The sequence below is a fragment of the Thunnus thynnus genome, chromosome 14 (genome assembly GCF_963924715.1).
Source record: "Thunnus thynnus chromosome 14, fThuThy2.1, whole genome shotgun sequence".
NCBI lineage: Eukaryota > Metazoa > Chordata > Actinopteri > Scombriformes > Scombridae > Thunnus > Thunnus thynnus.
The window spans coordinates 15,533,634-15,551,893 of record NC_089530.1 but is presented as its reverse complement, the minus strand read 5'-3'; the positions used below and the strand labels follow the sequence as shown (position 1 = coordinate 15,551,893).

At 38.8% G+C, this 18,260-nt stretch overlaps 1 protein-coding gene and 1 pseudogene across 4 annotated transcripts; both read right to left on the bottom strand.

Moving 5' to 3' along the window:
* Positions 1-1,517: 1,517 nt before the first annotated feature.
* On the bottom strand, positions 1,518-7,749 carry LOC137197057 (peroxiredoxin-like 2A). Of its 4 annotated transcripts, none has more exons than XM_067610150.1 (7): positions 7,647-7,736; positions 5,324-5,575; positions 4,006-4,191; positions 3,399-3,490; positions 3,157-3,297; positions 2,526-2,690; positions 1,518-2,431 (listed from the first exon to the last, which is right to left on the bottom strand). In XM_067610150.1, exons 2-7 carry the CDS (start codon positions 5,520-5,522, stop codon positions 2,336-2,338), a joined length of 879 nt encoding a protein of 292 aa, XP_067466251.1. In that variant the 5' UTR covers positions 5,523-5,575; positions 7,647-7,736; the 3' UTR covers positions 1,518-2,335. The 4 variants fall into 4 exon arrangements, with proteins under 4 accessions (XP_067466251.1, XP_067466252.1, XP_067466254.1 ...); XM_067610151.1 differs by lacking the exon at positions 7,647-7,736 and adding an exon at positions 6,066-6,186; XM_067610153.1 differs by lacking the exon at positions 5,324-5,575 and having other exon boundaries at positions 7,647-7,749.
* Positions 7,750-7,835: 86 nt separating this feature from the next.
* On the bottom strand, positions 7,836-11,561 carry LOC137197058 (peroxiredoxin-like 2A; annotated as a pseudogene).
* Positions 11,562-18,260: the final 6,699 nt, after the last annotated feature.

Genomic DNA, 18,260 nt, shown 5'->3' with positions numbered 1-18,260 from the left:
AAAAATTTAAAAAAATAAATTAAAAAACAATGTGGCATTTGCAAAAGTTTGAGCACCAAGTCTCAGATTCTTTTTACAAGGTCTCAGACCTTAATGCGGAAATGTCAACTGGCGCCAGTTTTAAAGCTTTACAAATACTCTGACTCTTCAACCCTTGTGTGAACACTCAGCAACCACAGGTTCCTCTAAGCAGCTATGTAAGACCCTGAAAATAAAATTTATTCCTCTGCACAATGCAGAGGAAGGATACAAGCTGCAAGATAGCAAAGTGTCAGCTTGCAGTTTCTACAGTGTGAAATGTAATTAAGAGATGGCAGTTTAGAGGAACTGAGGAGGTCAAGATGAGATCTGAAAACTCTCAGAGAGAACTGGTTGTATGCTGGTCAGAAAGGCAAAAAAACAACCATTTGACTGCAAAAAACCTGCAGGAAGATTTAGCAGACTCAGTAGTGGTGGCACACCGTTCCACTGTGCAGCAATGTTTGCAAGACACGCAACTCATGGAAGAGTCAGTAGAAGAAAACCTTATCTGTGTCCTCATCATAAAATCCAATGTCAGAAGTATGCAACTATCATGCTTTGGGGTTGTGTTGCAGCCAGGAAACATTGCACAGGTGGAGGGAAGAATGGACTCCACTAAACAGCAGCAAATTCTGGAAGTAAACATCACACCGTCTGAAAAAAAGCTGAAGCTTAAAATAGGATGGCCTCTACAACAGGAAAATGATCCTGAACATACCTAAAAATCCAGCATGGACTACCTCAAGAGACACAAGCTGAGGGTTTTCAAATGACCCTCACAGTCCTCTGACTTAAACATTACTGAAAATCTCTGGGTAGATCTTAAAAGAGCTGTGCATACAAGACAGCTCAAGAATATTGCAGAACTAGAAGCCTTTTGCAGGAAGGAACGGGAGAAAATCCAAAATACAAGAATTGAAAGACTTTAAACTGGCTACAAAAAGCATTTGCAAGCTGTGATATCTGCCAGAGGGGTGTTATTAAGCACTGATTATGTAGGGTGCCCAAACTTGCAAATGCCAAAAGTAACTATGCACTATTGTTTGATGAAAATACTTTTTTCTTTACCCTAGAGAGGCTGTTTTTACATCTAGCCAATTAAAAAAATTACCAAAATATGTTATTTGTCAAGGGGTGGCCAAACTGTATTATATAATATATATGATAACAGAAATAAGTAAGTACACTATTGTGCCATACCTGCCTTTCATTAATAGACGGGACCAAGATAGATTACTGTCTAATGATATAAATGCATGAAATACGTACAGGGTACAACTCAACAGGTTGTTTGTTCCATGATGTTAATGTTTGATGCAGAGGCTAAAAACTATGTACTAGACAATCAGAATTGAGAATTCTTGGTGGTTATATTGTTTTTTTTTTTTGCTGCTCTCCCTCAGAATCAACCACCAACACATTTATAAATTGTGCATTATGAAAAAGAGCAACAACATACACAGGAAATCTTAAAAAAACAACACAGGAGCATAGTAAACATGTGGTGATGAGGTCTTTATTTATATTGTGGGTGATTTTTATTCACTGCAGCTGCTATTCACACATACAGATACATACTCTCTCTATCTCACACACACACACACATGCAAGCAACACCTGCTTCAGTCACCACGAACACGCCTCAACACGGTGACAGTTGGTGAATCTGTGCATGTTTGAGCATCGAACCTGCTCCTCTCAGCTTTGAGTTTAGAGTCAAGTTGTCATTATCACACACACAGACCACACACACACACTTGTCGGCCATGTTGGAGGCAAGTTCAGGTGTCTGATCAGGAGAAAAGTTACACACAGGAACGTTATTAAAAATGTACCACGACTAGGTGTTTATAGAACTACACATGAAAGAGATATGGTTCACTGAAGGGCAGAAAATTTCAACGGACTTTAAATTGAATAATTTACATCGATGTACCTGAATGAAAACGCTGCCTTTAGGTCCCTTAATATCCTTGTTTTAAATACCCGTCTCCAAAATACTAACTTTTAGGTGTCTGCAGAGGTAAAGCGGAAAAATTAGCGACAAATCCTGTAATGACATTGACTCTGTCCTGCATTTCCCAGCTCCATTTTCTTTACCAACAGATAGCTTAATGTGCAAAAGACAGAGGTATACTGTGATCATGCAAACAGACTTAAATGTCATTATAATATTGGTACAGCAGTGACAGGCGACAACTCAACATGTCATGTTAAGCATGGTAATTATTACTCGATTCTAGCTTTGATCTAAATAAGCTTGCCTGCTCTTGTCTATTGCTATTTTTTCTAGAAATTTAGTACCAAAAACAGCTTATTTCAGTGGCACAATTTTCTTGACAGCTTCTAAAACATCTGCAATCTCCACTTTATTGCCAAACTCCTTTTCACGGTGCTCCAGGAGAATCCCCTGCAAACCAGAACATGCCGTCAAAATACAGACAATGTTTTATGAAGCTCTACTGAACCGAATGTCAGTTTAGTCTAAGCGTTTTCTACGTTACCTGGTCTCCTGGTCCGATGACAAACACGCCCCCCAGGATGAAGCCCTCGCCGTTCATGTTGCCCTGGTAACCGGACCTCCAGGCTCTCATGAAGTTCTGCCACACACCGAGGCGAATGAAGCCCAGACCCCCCATCTTCCTCTGCAGCGGGCCGTAGAAGCGTTTCTGCAATCGCACAGTTAAATTTATTCAGCCTGATCAAGATTAAGACCAGAGCATGTTTGTGATTATTATTCTGATTAAAAATATACCACTTTTAGCAACTGATGAGCTATAGCCATTCCTAATAAGACAGACTATACAAAGTGATGATAATTGCTTTGTTAACCAAGACCTGCTGGTGGCACTAGATGAAAGTTCAGGGAATCACTACAGTCTTAAGAATTCAGCCTCTGGGCTTCATGAGCACCAAATATCATGGCAGTGCATCCAATAGTAGTCGAGACATTTCACTTAAAAGCCAAAAATATCAACCTCACGGTGGGATGAGAGAAAAAGTCACCAAAGTGAGTAGGATTCGTCGTCTGGTAACATGACATGACGCTGAGTGCTTGTTTTATTCTGGGGTTGGACTATTCCTCTCAAAGTAACCACATCACTGGTAGATCTGATGCTTTCTACTACTGCTAACCTCTTCATCTATGTAGATGTCCCCGGCGAAGTGCGGTCTGAAGTCCTCGATCTCTGTGCCGATGTTCTCTTTCACCACAGCGACCAAAGGGACCCCGAGCTCTTCCAGCTGGGGCTTCAGAGAGGACAGCTCAGAGGCTTCCTAGAAAGAGAGAGAGAAAGATCACACCATCAAGGAAAATGTAACACACACACACTGTTTCAGTTTCAACTCCGGAGTCATTCAGAAATATGTGCTATCACCTCTCTGCACAAAAATCATCCAGGTCGCCGCACAGCCATGACTACAGCCCCGTTCCTCTCCCACAGACTCTTCGCTTTGATGACCTTGCCATCTGCAGACAAAACAAGACGCAAATGTTTTTAATCTCCTAGGTGATATGTTCTTGATAAAGGGAGGTCACAAGGTTTTTCATGAGTTTAAATTGATTAACATTGCTACAGGAAGTAAAAAAGCCACATTTAGTAATGTGGAAGATAAATGCAGCCCTCAAATGTAGAAAAAGATAAATGTTCATGGTTACATGGAACATCCACATCCTGAATATTACAAATAACAAACTCCAACTTAAAGTTCAGGCAAAGACCTTTACAATAATCTAATCTGTAATACTAGCAGATTTTAAAAAGCAGCTTTGCCTTAAATGCTACACAAAACCTCATTCACTACATGTACAATACATGCAAACATGCAACCATGAAGAAAACTGCAACTGGCAGATTCTTGTTGTGACGTTAATTCTCTTCCTCGTGGGATTACTGTGAGCCAGTCTTAACACAAACAGGCTTATTGATGGGCTACATCATTTAACAGCCAATCAGAACGTCTTGCCAGATGATGTTTACGTACCGTCTACGGTGGAGTTCAGGTCAGCATCTCCAATATGTTCCAGCGATGCCATGGCAGCTTTCGGAAGACACAGATCAGTGTTGGCCAGGAAGATCCCTGCTAGGGCAGCTCCGACAGCACCCAGACCCAGCGACCACATCCCCATCCCAAACAGGTCCCCCTGCAGCCAGGACTCGGAGGACAACACTGCAGCACAAAAAAGGCCACACATGAGGAGGTGCAGCGGGTCACAACTCCAAAAATAATCACGACACAAAAAGATTATTTCCTTCGATAATATTGTCTTCGCAGTTTGCTTTCTTTTTCGTGCAGACTGACTGGTGTTTGCACGTTTCACAGCAAAGCACTGCCTTTCAGTCTTACACAAGAAGATCTCAAATCTCCCCAGGGAGACAAACAAGACCCAGCTCGCAAGCTCACGAGTGTGGTGCTTTTTTTTATCTCTATGGCCTCTTTTCAACTCTAGTCTAAACCTCATTTATGAGATTAAATAGTTTACGTGTTCACTGAGGTGATAGGATGCTATCCAACATGACAATATAACCACAGCTTGCTTTTTGACTGTGGCTGGTATGTTTCTCTATGACTCATAATGACACAGAAAACTGCTGTTTGTGCAGTTTATTGAGCTTTCACTTGTACATTGTTGGTTTTTTTTTTAGGAAATCTTGCACAGTAATGTAGGGCTGCAATAACTATTCTATTTATTATCAATTAAATGTGCCAATTATTTTAATAATTAAGTGTTTGCTCTGTAAAATGTCAGAAGATAGTGAAAAAAATGTCTACCACAATTTCCCAGAGCCTAAGGTGACGTCTGCCATCACTCCAAAATCCAAAGATATTCAGTTTCCTATCAAAGATGGCTAAGAAAACCAAAACATTTTCACAAATGAGAGGCTGAAAGCAGTGCATGTTTGACATTTTTGCTTTAAAAAAAGGCTTAAAATATATGATCAATTTACTTTCTGTCAATCAACTAATCAATTAATAGACTTATCTTTTCAGGTCTACTGTAATACAGTGTTTTGTTCGATGAATCAATCTGGTGCGTACAGAGTAAGAATTACAAGCGGTAACTCTTATCAAAAATGTTTGCAGTGCTTGAAAGATAAAATCAGTATTATTAAACGACTCATTTCTTTTGTCTGCTTTCATGACACTCAGTGTGACACTCTGGAGTCGTTCCAGCACAATGTGGGTGAAAAGCAGGGCAACACGCATCACAAGCGCCGACTACAACATTGAATCTACAAGCTTGTAGTTTGGGTTATAACAGAGAACAGCCAACTGTGTAGGCAGTCAAATATGTCCTTGCCTGAAGCGGGTTTGTTTGGGTCGGGACTGGCTTTGGCTTTACTTTGGTGAAACTGAGCAGCCGGGGTTCTTAGAAACTGGGGGCCTGCTGCGATGGAGGGCTGGCTGCTCATGGTAGAGCTCCCCACAGAGAGGGCAGAGCAGCGTAGGGATAGTCTGCACCTCAAAGCTGCTGTCGAACACCTGGACAGAGCCAGCATCGTGACGGTGGGAAAAGTCTGACCCTCTCACTACACACACTGTCAAGATTTCACTGGAAGAAAGAAAGAAAAGGCTTTTCTGTGAAAGTTAAACCACCTGCCAAGACAATACAATCCACCTCTAACGCAAGCCTTACATTTGAGGAGCATGCATTTGATTTCAGAGATTTAGGGGGAAAAAAATCTTGGCATCTTACTTTCTTTGAACTGAGTACATTGCTGAAGGTACAGTAAATTACTTCCCACTCTGCAGAGTGTGCAATATCAAAATAGGCCTCATAAAAGCATGAAGTGCAGAATGTCAGGGTCCTAGCTTGCTCTTCATTTGCAAACAAACTTCCTATTCTTGTATCTTAGGCTTTCACTGCACATAAAATAAACTGAAAGCACAAAAATATGAGTCATAGGCTGCACAGAAATGTTCAAGCATTGTCAATTAAAAATGACCAGTGTTGCTGACATTAAACTGATTTAAAATATGAGAAGGATAAAATACAGTTAATCTATATAAACAAATGAAAAGTAAAAATGTCAAATACTAACTTGTCTCCATTTCCATAAAAAGCAAAGAAGTTCTTTCTCTCCTGAGATTTAGCTCGTCCAGTTTCAAAAAGTAAATTACCAAATGTTTCTGAGTTCTGACACTTTACCAGAGGGAGGACAACGGGCAGATAAAATGATAAGAGCAGCAGCCAATGAGAGACAGACAACCACGTCACAAGGAAGTTAAACTTGAATGTGTCTGCGGTGCAGCAGTGAGAACACCTGCCAACGCTGACGCTGTCAAATGTGTTGTAGAGTTGCCCAATACTTTGTAAACAGTGAACTCAGCCAGTAAATGAAGAGTTTTATTATATTAATTAGATGCCTGGACCATACTGGTGATGAGAAGTAACAAAGTACTTTGATTTAATGCTGCAATTAAGTACTTTTTTTATCTTTCATATGATCAGCTCTTAAAATATGATGCAACTTAACATCCAGCAGTATAGCTGGACAATAGTTAATGTAACTTAATGTAAAGAAGGTGCATTTAGTTTTTCCTTTATCAAATACAACATTAAAATGTTGCTTACATGTTAATGCAGCAGTAATAATAACTGAATGATTTAATATATAATAATGTAACAATGACAGGAGCTATTCTGCCTACTTTTAATTTTAAAACTTACTGATAATACTTACTTTTACTTCAGAAAAAAACTATAAATGCATGGCTTTAACAGGTAATGGAGTGTTTTATATTATGGTTTTGCTAGTTTTATTTAAGTTTAGCATCTTATAACTTCTCCCACTGCTGTTAAGTTCATTTTTGAGGTGCTTTACTTATACGGTATTTCCATTTGATGCCACTTAATACTTCTACCAAACTACACTTTAGAGGGAAATATTGCACGTTTTTACTTCACTACATTTATTTCATATACAGTTATCTTATGGTGAATTCCTTTAAAGTACATTTTGCTTATGATATTTCTGTATTTTTACTTCATACAAATAATGATGATAATACTTCTGTATTTTTACTTGAGTCAATTTTAATCTCCAGCTGGTTATACCCTCATTTTGTAATAATTGTTTTGAATGGAAGGATCAGTCCTTATTCATAAATACAATAAAAATACAAAGTAACATTTTGAATGCAGGACCTTTACTTGTAACTTGTATTTTTACTTTTAGCTACTTAAATAACCAGTTTAAGCACGTGTCCAGCTACAGAAAATAGTCTGGCTGATATGTAAATATAAGGCGCCACTAACCGCCCTTCAGTCTGCATGAAGACAGCAACAAAAATGCTGATGATGACCTTGATATTATCAATGAAGGGTTAATCAATAACATTACCTGGTGACTCTACAGTCTAGAGTTATACTGCATTATTTGGCAGTTTTGAGGGTGAAGATGATTAACTTCATAAACGCATACTTTCAATGTCGGCTAGTAACAGACGGTGACGTCACAAATGGTCGACAGATTAGCAGCTAGCTCGGCTAATGCTTAAGTAATTTTTGGTTTACCGAGTCTGCAGTAAGTAGGGCTTGCTCAGGCAGGTGCATCTGTTCAGAAACTGTCACTGTGATATAAAGTTAAATAGTTGTATTTAACGCTTAACTGCACACTCACCGGAATCAATGGAGCGACGAGCGGCGTCTGTCCCGTGACGGACCCTTTGATAACAGATTTTCGCGCAGGCGTACTAATCAAGCCAGAGGGCAGGGGAACTAGTCGAAGAAGATTTGGACTTTGACAAAAAAAAAAAAATGTATTCAAGGGGCAAGACAATGCACAAGAACACACACGGACAGGTAAATATGCAGTTAATATTTTAGTGAGCATCACTGGTTTATTGTGATGTTTACAGTTTTGGCAAACACAAACAACTTCAATGCTTTATACTCCTTCATGTCAGGCCAATACCTGTCTTGTTGAAAGTGTTGGATTTGTGTGCAAGCATCAGAGCTGCTCTCTCAGCAGAGTTTAGAAACAGGTCTTCATTAAAACACACAAAAGGCCATCATATCACAGAATCAAGACCAGATATGCAGACACTGAGGCAATAAACAGTTAAAGTGTCACATTTTAGCCACATGGGTTTAGGCAGTGTGTAACATGTCAGCAAAAGGTGAATGCAGCCAGAGTGAAATGGAAAAACATGCAATATGAGCAGAATACAGCACATTAGAGGCTACACAGAGGTGTAGAGAAAACCCCTGATTAGACTTGCAGAATACAGACATGCATATGGAAATATGCTACAACCGTTATTACATAATCCCGCACTAACAAGCACTCCATTCATTCACACTTTGAGGTCTATCTTGCCATGTCATCTCGCATTTTGCGGGCTGTTCTGAGCACTGCCAGCATATTCACTTTATCCCCAAACTCCTTCTCACGATGCTCCAGTAGAATACCCTGAAATAATAAGAACAAGTTAATGCTCCATGAAAATATGCAGATACACTTGTCAGAAAATGTATTATCCTTGTAAGTTGCAGCATACCTGATCTCCAGGCCCGATGACGAAGACTCCACCCAAGATGAGTCCTTCACCTTTTAGGTTTCCTCTGAAACCCCTCCGATACGCCCTCCAGAGGTTCCTCCAAACTCCAACACGCAGAAACATCGAGAGACACATCCACCGCACTTGAGGACCGTAGAAATTTCTCTATGAGGAAAACATAAAAGCAGCTTATTGGTTTGAATCATGTAACCCCACATTTTTCGCTGTATATGAATGGAACCATGTGTAGGAGACCTGCTGATCCACGTAGATCCTCCCAGTGAAGTACTTCTTGAAACAGTCCAGCTCCTTGCCGAGGTTTTCTTTGACCACAGCAAAGAGAGGGACTTCAAGGTCCTGCAGCTGGGATTTCAGAGAGGACAGCTCAGCAGCCTCCTAAAGAGAGACCAGAGGTGGATGAAGTATTCAGATCCTTTACTTAAGTAAAAGTACCAATACTGCAATGTAAAAATACTCCATTACAAGTAAAAGCATGAAAAATCCTACTTAAGTAAAAGTACATAAGTATTAACAACAAAATGTTAAAGTATTGTTTTCAGTTTTTGGTGAAATATTGGATCATTTGAAGATTTATTGAAATGAAACCATGTGAGGAATTTAGAGGGAAAAATCACTATTTGGTGGAGCTGTTAACAACTCATGGACATCTGAAATGTGACCCCGACTACAAACTGCTTTATGTAAAATGTCAAAAGCCAAAAAGGTTGGAAACTACTGGTTTCATCTTCATCACAATGTGTTGTATTTCAAAAGCTTGTTATATTATCCATTGTGTCAAATCTTCATCTGAAAAGTAACTAAAGCTGTCAAATAAATGTAGTGGAGTAGAAAGTACCATATTTCCCTCTGAAATGTAGTGGAGTGGAAGTATAAAGTAGCATCAAATGGAAATACTCAAGTAAGGTACAAGTACCTCAAAATAGCACTTATTGTACAAGTTCAGTATTTGAGTAAATGTACTTAGTTGCTTTCCACCACAGAGAGACTCCAATAGCATGTATGAAAGTTAGATGACTGTACTAACAAACACACATACATGCATGTACTTATTATTACCTCTCTGCACAATAATCATCCAGGTCGCCGTACAACCATGACCACAGCTCCGGTCTTCTCCCACAGAGTTTTGGCCTTGTGTCGCTCATGGACTGAAAGAGACAAAAGATCATTACTAAATCTCATCTGAATATTATTGGCTCTTCCTCAGATGAAGAAGTCTGTTAAATCAGTTGTTCACCTTAATCTAAAGCGTTATTGTGTGAAGACAGCTGGGTTTTGTGTTGTGTTTTTAGCTGTGAGAAGTTTGGTTTGTTCAGAGGTATTATGATCAATAACCTTATTAAAGAGGTACTCCAGCAATTTAGTATTGCACTTCCATAAAGTTGGTGGATTTTTTTAAAATGGTGAAAATTGATGCAGTAGAGGCTGAGATATACTGACTCTCATTCCCAAAATTAACTGATCCTGCACTTCCCACAATGCAACTCAATGGGGGGTCTAATGAAAAAATGAAATAACTGGGTTCAATGGGTCTCCCTTCAATCATCTCACAACCCCTCTTTGAAACTTCACACCCCCAGTTGGTAATACAAGCTTTCCATATAAAATTAGTTTTCTCCATGCCCAAACTAAGACAACCCTGATGACATCATTAGGGTTATGTAGTCCATCTTTAGAAAGTTCCCTTCAAAGCCACAGAAGACATTATGTAACTCTTTTCAGAGATTGAGTTGTACTCTTCATGATGAGTGAACTGAACTTTTTAAATTATAATTCCTCTACTTTTTTTTTACAGCTAAATGACCGAATGGGGCGCATAGAATACATAAAGTATTTTTAATAAAAAGCAATCAGTGGCGTTCTGGACATCACACTGTGACGTTTAAATTCAGATCTTTAAAATAAGGCCAAGTAGATCATGTTTTTTAGAAAGATTCTGCACGTTTCTGTTTTCTGACTCACTGCCTCCGGTGGTCTTCAGTTCTGTGTCCTCCAGCACTTCTTGGTTGGCCCATGCTGGTGTGGTCTGGAACCAGTCTGTGAAGGAGCTGATGAGCTCTGCAACAAACAGGCCTACCGCCTTCAGGACCGTGGTCACAGTCACCATGGCCCTAAGCTGACTCCACAGGCTACCTTCGCACAGAGCAACAAAAGATTAATTTTCAAATATGCTTCAGCCTCAAGGACATAACAAGATTAAGATGTTTTTCTTTTCATATCAGTCATCTCACTTCAGCATGGCTGTTATCTTTATTTGGCTTTGTGCATCAGAAACAGGTACACTCATGCATACACTGCTATATTCTGCATCTCATTGCTGTGCTAGATGATGTACATATTTATCTTGTCTGGCTTCTTGAGCAGATTTTACAGAAATGTCATGTTATTGCTCAAAAAGCGGGAATGCACTGTTTTCCTTGACTGCTTGACCTTCAGAGTTAGATTGGATTAACAACATGCATGATTTCCACATATAAGAGAAATACCAAAAAGATGACATAGTAAAGATTTTAATAGATAAACGTTCAACATAGCAGTTGAAATATACAAAATGCCAACAAAATGTCATGTAAAGAGGTCGTACTCACCAGTCTGTGATTGCTGCTAATGTGGAGGACTCTGATGTTTTCAACCAGAGCCTTAAGCCCTCTAAACTCAGATCAGTCCAATCACTGTGAAAGCTTTGCTTATGTGAACGTAACATGACAGGAATTCCTCAAAGACTGAAACAAGGCTCACGTTGAGCTGGATCCTCAGTACCAGGTTCAGTGTGGTGCAGGGTGTAGCTCTCATCAAAGCCTGAGAAATGTAACAGTGTTTTTGAATATTTATTTCATTAGTTACGTTCCTTTGATTGTGTGCAAACTGTTAACATGCAGAAATATAATAAATAGCAACTGTAATTCAGTATATGAGAATGATACCAATATACAGACAGACACAAGGGAATGAACACCATCCGAATTTCCAATTTTAACTGCAGAAATACTGTCTCAGTGAAGATCATTTTAAAAAAAAGCCTTTGTAACATTTGGTCTTTCAATGTTTTCCAACAGGACAATCCTCAAGTAGCTGAAAGAAGCCCTGAGATCACAGAGCAAGACTGCTCCCTGCAGGAGGTGAGTGATACTGCAGTGTTGACCAGCTCCTCAGTGGATGACGTTAGGGCTGCAACCAACAATTATCATTAGCCATTAATCTGCAGATTATTTTCCTGATTAATATGTTAATTGTTTTGTCTATGAAATGCCAGAAAATAATGAAAAACACTTGTAATTTCCTAGAGACCAAGGTGAGGTATTCAAATGTCTTGTTCAGTCCAAAAACCCCAAATATTAAATTTACTATCATCAAGGATTTAAACAATTTACAGAAATAGTAGCTGATGTATTTCTTTGTGCCCTAATCTTTTCAGCTCTAGCTGCCTTCACAATATCTAATGTAATTGATTCATGATTTGATAATACATTATCTGACTCACCAAGTTACTGGATAAGGGGCCATCTTCATTATGTCAATGGTTTTTTTTTTTTTTCCAACAAGACATTGTTTCTACTGCATTTTACAGATTCCCCCATTACAGTGTACTGTAAAGTACATTTAGGTTTTTACTCTAAAATGCAATTTAATACAACACTGCTAAGATAAATAGTATCTTTGTGAAGCTTGTAATTTTCAGTTTTTCAGAGAAATCTGATTAAACTCAATGGGATTTGGGAGTTATATCAAATGTTTTTCCAACCCCATAAAAGGTGACAGAATAATAGAAAACTCTGTATATATGTTGTCTTTCTAAAAGTGACCATAATCCACAATCAAAGAAGATGTATTGTGACAGTATTCAGGGTCACAGCGCTATATATAGATTTCATCCATCTTCAAAAACATCCTGTCTCTATTTTATGACCCTTTTTACAACCACCAGCAGTGGAGATAGCAGCTTTATAAGGGGAACCATTGAGTCCACCTAGTGTGAGGTAGTAAAGGGGGGTCTTCAAGGTGTGTGATGTGACTCGTTGTTGTTGCTTTCTAATTACAGACCAGTGACAGACAAGTGAAGAGTTAGTGGACACATTGTCTTGCTCCTGCGTGACGTGTGCAGTGAAAGTGCATTGCTAGGATGGTATTGTGGTAATATTTCACTCATTGGTGGCAGCTTCACAGAGGAATGTGCTGAGGGTCCAAAATGGGCCAGAATAGAGATGGGATAGGATGACTCTCCACGAGCCCAGCTGCTGCATTCCCTCTGGCTGTTCTGCTCGGCCATATGCTGCTGTGTATGTGATAAAGAGTCAGTCTGGATGCACATCTTTGTTGTGGCAAACTAGAATTACATGCAATGTGATGATTACTAGATTTTCTTCCCAAATTATATATAAAAGTGAGGCTTTCGCTTGCTATTTGCAGTTGGTTGAATCTTCTCTTTTCAGATAATCAGCCGTTTGTGATAAAAATATACTAAGACGAGTCAAAGCACTATAAATATTTCGCCCATCACATCACAATACAGATTTGCTTTCAACTGGAAGGTTCAAGTGAGGTCTTGGGTTGGTCAGACTGTTTTGCTGCTGGTATTCTCATCATACACACACACATGCAATGATACACACAAATGCAGAAAAGTCTCTTCTTGGACCAATGCTCCTCCAGAAGGGAGTGTGTGGGACCAGCAGCCAATCACAGTGGAAGATTTGCACCCCACCTCTTGTGTTTTGCTGTTGCTCATAGGCATTGGTGGACATGTTAAATTCTCATTGTGTCATTGAGGCCAATCAGAGACCAAAGGAGGGAGTAGTAAAAGAAGGACAGGGAGTCAAATAGTAATTACTGTCCATGTTCCTTTTTGAGAAGAGAGATCTGCCGTTGGATCTATTTCTATGCATGCAGAAATACTGTAGACTTCCTTTGCTTTGTTTTGAGTGAACTTTAAAACCTTTGTGCAGAGAAAATTGGTGTTATCAATATTTCTATAATGCCAAAGTTCGGCCTAATAATACTGTGAACACTTCTCAAGAAAAAAAAATCAATAAATACCAACAAGAAGCCAAAACACAATAAGAAATCCCCCGTCAACACAGAGAACCAGTAAAGGTTGCTGAACCCTGTAAAACAGAACAAGACACACTAATAAAGAGAAATATTCGTAAACATACAGTAAACTCATTTTGGTGTGTGCATTATCTAGTGTTTATTGATGTGTAATTCCTTATATAACAAAGTTGTACACACTAATCACTTCACAATCTCTCAGCCGTGCAATAAAAGGTCATAATGTAACACCGGCAAGATCCAACTCATTCTGACTGCCATCCAGATAAAACTGGTCAGCAACCAGACGTACTCAGTGCGGAGAGACGAGTGGTGGAGGTAAACTGCATGTCCTTGAACCTGGGGAAAGACAAACAGGTGTTAACGGCCCCCGAGGCTGCCAGGGTTCATTTATCTCATCCTGTTCTGTCAAGTTTGAGTCTGACTGACTCTCAAACCTGCCCCAAAGTGACCCCAAAAACCCTGACCCCGGCTTTTGAATTGAAACGCAGCGGCGTCAATATGACACACATTTGATGTAGCCAATCGCACAGAAGGAGGAGTCACTTTAATTTTATCAAACTGAATTAGGATTGGTTCAGTCTAATTGTGTTTTTTTTTTCTTACAGTGTTAAAGGTCACACACGCTGATAAACGCACTTTATGTCTCATTGCCAGTTTAAATCAACTGGGCGTCATTACGTCATTAAAAACGTCAGCAGAGACTTTTGTGCCCTCTGCTCTTGCTGGATTGGCATCGACTGAGCTCAATCTAGATTAAGATTTGAAATAAAGTGGAAACCCCCCTTCCAGCAACACAAAGATAATCAGGCTTCTTCATCTTCTGAGGGGCCCGGCGGAGGATTTGAACTTTAAACTTTATCAAGTGTGTGTTTCATAAACCCACCTGCTCACACTGACCTACTTGAAGAAAGTTATTTACCTGCTCTCCTACAAGACCGTGTCAGTTCATTCATCACTGATGATGTGCAGGTTGCACAGTTCTCTGTGTTGAGTTTAAACTTTGTAATTATAGATTCAAATCTGAGTGTAGTTTAACCCAAAAGGAAACTGAGGATCAGTTCTGTATTATCATTTATTTGGAGTGCAGGTATCTTATCTGTGTGTCAGTCATGACACACAGATAAAGATCCAGTTGGGACCAAAATGTGGTCTATTTAGATAGATTTGTGGTATGGAGTCAATGTGCAGGCGGGGGGGCGTATTTATTTATTTTTTTTCTTGTTTGTGCCATGAGTATTTGTCTGAGACAAGAACAAACCTTACACTGGAAAAATAAGTCCTTGTATTCAGGGAATTATAATAAAAGGAAAACCTGTCCAGGTTGTTTTGGGCTTAACTGCCCAAAGATACAGTGTGTCTCTATGTAAACATGTCAACATTTATGCAGAATCTCTTTTAAAAATCCGTATTTAAAAGGTTAAATCAATCAAGATAGACAATAAAAGTATATTCATACTTCATATTGATCAAAATGGTGTTTCAGAAAAAAAAAAATTGAATTTAAAAAAATATTTCAAACATAATGCATATCTTGTTGTAAACATGGAATTAAAAAAAGAAAACACTGATAGATGAAGGCAAAAGTTTATTCACTTAAAAAATGTGGTTTCACACAAACTTCCATGAACTCTAAATTCATTTAAAGAGTTTGGTTCAGCTCCTCCATTATTAGACCACTAAACTCATGAAACTGACTAAAATAAATATGAACATTAACATACCAAACTAATCAACCCTTCAAATAAGAAATCAGAATAAGTCTGGAGAAATGTAGTCAGATACAAGACAAGAGTAAGTTAATGTATTAATACTGGACTGTTCATTATAGTTGTAGTGTGGTTCATGATTGTGATGTTTTTCTTGACAATCTGACCTCAATGTGCTCGGGCTATCATAAACCTCAAGAGACTATAACCTTTCATTCAAGCCCCTGGTGATCCCTGATGTACCATATTAGCCTCACATAGAACACAAACAAGTAGAATTCAATAAATTACACTTTGAGGGTTACAGTATGATGTTAATTGTTATTTTCCAGTAGAATTCATTAAGGACCAAGTTTTGTCCCCAGCTGATATCCACCTTTTAATGCTTCATACTGACACGTTGTCACAACTCTGATAGCAGTTATCTTTCAACATAACCAGAATGATCTTGTTAGTGTTGAGAAAAATCCCTTTTCCTGGTCAGTCATTAACAAATGTTTGGAGGCAAACCACACAAATTCAGTGAAAAGTTAAGTCTCTCGCTCTTTCAGATAGCGTTCACGTGTGCACACGTAACAAGTGTGGTGTCTTGAGTGTTTTCATCCTGCCACACAGATACGAGTCAGGCCAAAACAAACAGAGGTGTTTCATCCAGCAGACACACACTGTACCAACAGACTGGCTCTCTGATGTCTTTGGCATCAGGCAGGATGTTCGTGTCTTCTCTGGTTTCATGTAGTTCACGTTTATCACGATTAATTGACCCCTGACCTCTGACCTGTGGCTCCGTCCCACTTCTATACTACATACTGAATCTAAGCAAGTGTTGAGTGTGTACTGTGATCAAAATGACAAAATGAAATCTACTCAAAAAAGTCTGTATGCACCTTTGTTTTTGGGGAAAATATTTAAATGTCTATTTGTGAGATTTGATTTGCAGAGGCATTCAAAAGTGATTTATGTGCATTGGTGCAAATATTTTATCAGTATGTTGATGTTTTTGTATACTAACTACAAAAACAATAGACTAGTACTAGTAGGACAATTAGTATATATTATATATGCAGTTAGTATGTAGTTTGGATTTGGGATGCAGCTTCTGTTTCAGCTTCTGAGTCTGGAGTACAGGACTAATTTATTCATCATTATTCATCACAACTGCTCACAATTGTAATATCATGTCCAACAGGCTCACAGAGACCCACATACTGCCATGTAATGGAGGCTAAATTCATCTAATAATCAGTTTACCCACGTTATGACTAATGCAGTGTGCACATGTTTTTATAAATCATTCTAATGTGAATGAGTTATATGTCATCACAAGTTGTATCAGATTTATTCTTATGCAAACAGTATCTTTGCATATGAATAATATCATGTGCATGGAATAATTCGGCTACTATATGAAATACATTTATCTGGAGCAGGTGGGGGGAGGGGTGGGGGGGGTTCCTCCACTTGAGATGATGAGATGTGGGTTTGAATAGTCTTTGGGATAAAATATCTTATTTGTTTGTATGGTGAAAGAATAATGAATACTTGTTTTGTAGCCCTGCAGTAGCTTTTATATCAGTATCACTCAGCATGCAGCTTCTGCTTCTCCAGGTTTGATTTGACTCTGCTGGCCTGAGGTAAGATTAGGTCAGCTAGCTACTTACTTAACTGGCATTTATTTTTATGTTGGCAGCTGTTTCTAATTTTCATTTTCATCCGCTCCTCTAAATTACTGTATAATGTATGTGAAACTATAATGTCCTGTGTGCATGTACAGTATGACCTGCAGGTCATCCAGAAATTAGACATTTTAAGCAAAAAATGACATTTTTAGAGACAAAGCAGATTGCACAATTGTTTTTATTTTACTTTTTATAATGTTAATTATTCCCTCAGTGCTCTCAAATCATGGATTCTTGCTCGCACCTGAAAAAACAAAACAAAACTGCATCCACCACTGAGGTTCTGCAATTACACAGACCTACTGTAGCTTTACGCATGCTCTGAAATACAAAAGGAAGCTAGTACATGGCATCTACAGCTTTAACCATTACTAGACTTTCTGTAAAAATTGGGAGAAAAAAAGGATATACAATCACTGTTTACATTGGCTCTATTGCTTTATGGCTAATGTAGATTATGTGTTTCTGGTCAAATCTCCTTGAAATGAGGCTTAAAGCAGTCAGGAAGACTGGTATTTTATTCACTACTGAGAGCTAGTTAAAATTCTCCTCTCATTTCATGAGGCCAACTCAACACCAACTGAAATTAGAGCCAGATGAGAGAGAGAGAGAGAGACAGAGAGAAAGGGGTTTTTCCCTCTGTGCTCTTTACGCTACAGTAAAGGGAGATTTGTTTACCTCTCACTGTCTGCACCAGTGTCACTGTGTGTATGGATGAAACTCCCATTGTTTCTCCAGGTGTACGTTTGTACGTGCACATACTGTATGTGTGTGTGTGTGTGTGTGTCTGCCTGTGTGCATTGCTTACACAAACACACCTATACAGACCTTGTTTTTTACAAAAACACAGGCACAGTGAGTCAACTGAAAGGCCAAGAGATATCTGAGAGACACATCTTCATTATTTGATCTGCTCTGAGGAAATGGCTCAGTATTTTCTGCAGTTGTGTGCAGAGACAAGAGCCTCAGGCAGGGACTTGGATGGAAAGAAGCATTTAGACAAACAGGTGACTGTCTGCTCTAAACTTAATTATCGGCAGTGGTGGAAAGTAACTAATTACATAGTGCTGTACTGAAGCACAAATTTAAATTACTTTATTTTCTATTTTATGCTACGTTCTCCTTCTACTCCACTATGTTTTAGAGGGAAATATCGTACTTTTTACTACATAGTATTTTGCAGGTAAAACTTGCACATACAAAATCAGTTTATATTTAAAGCTCCCTGCTATAGGACATATAAAAATCCTCAGCTTAGAATAATAAATTGTGTCAG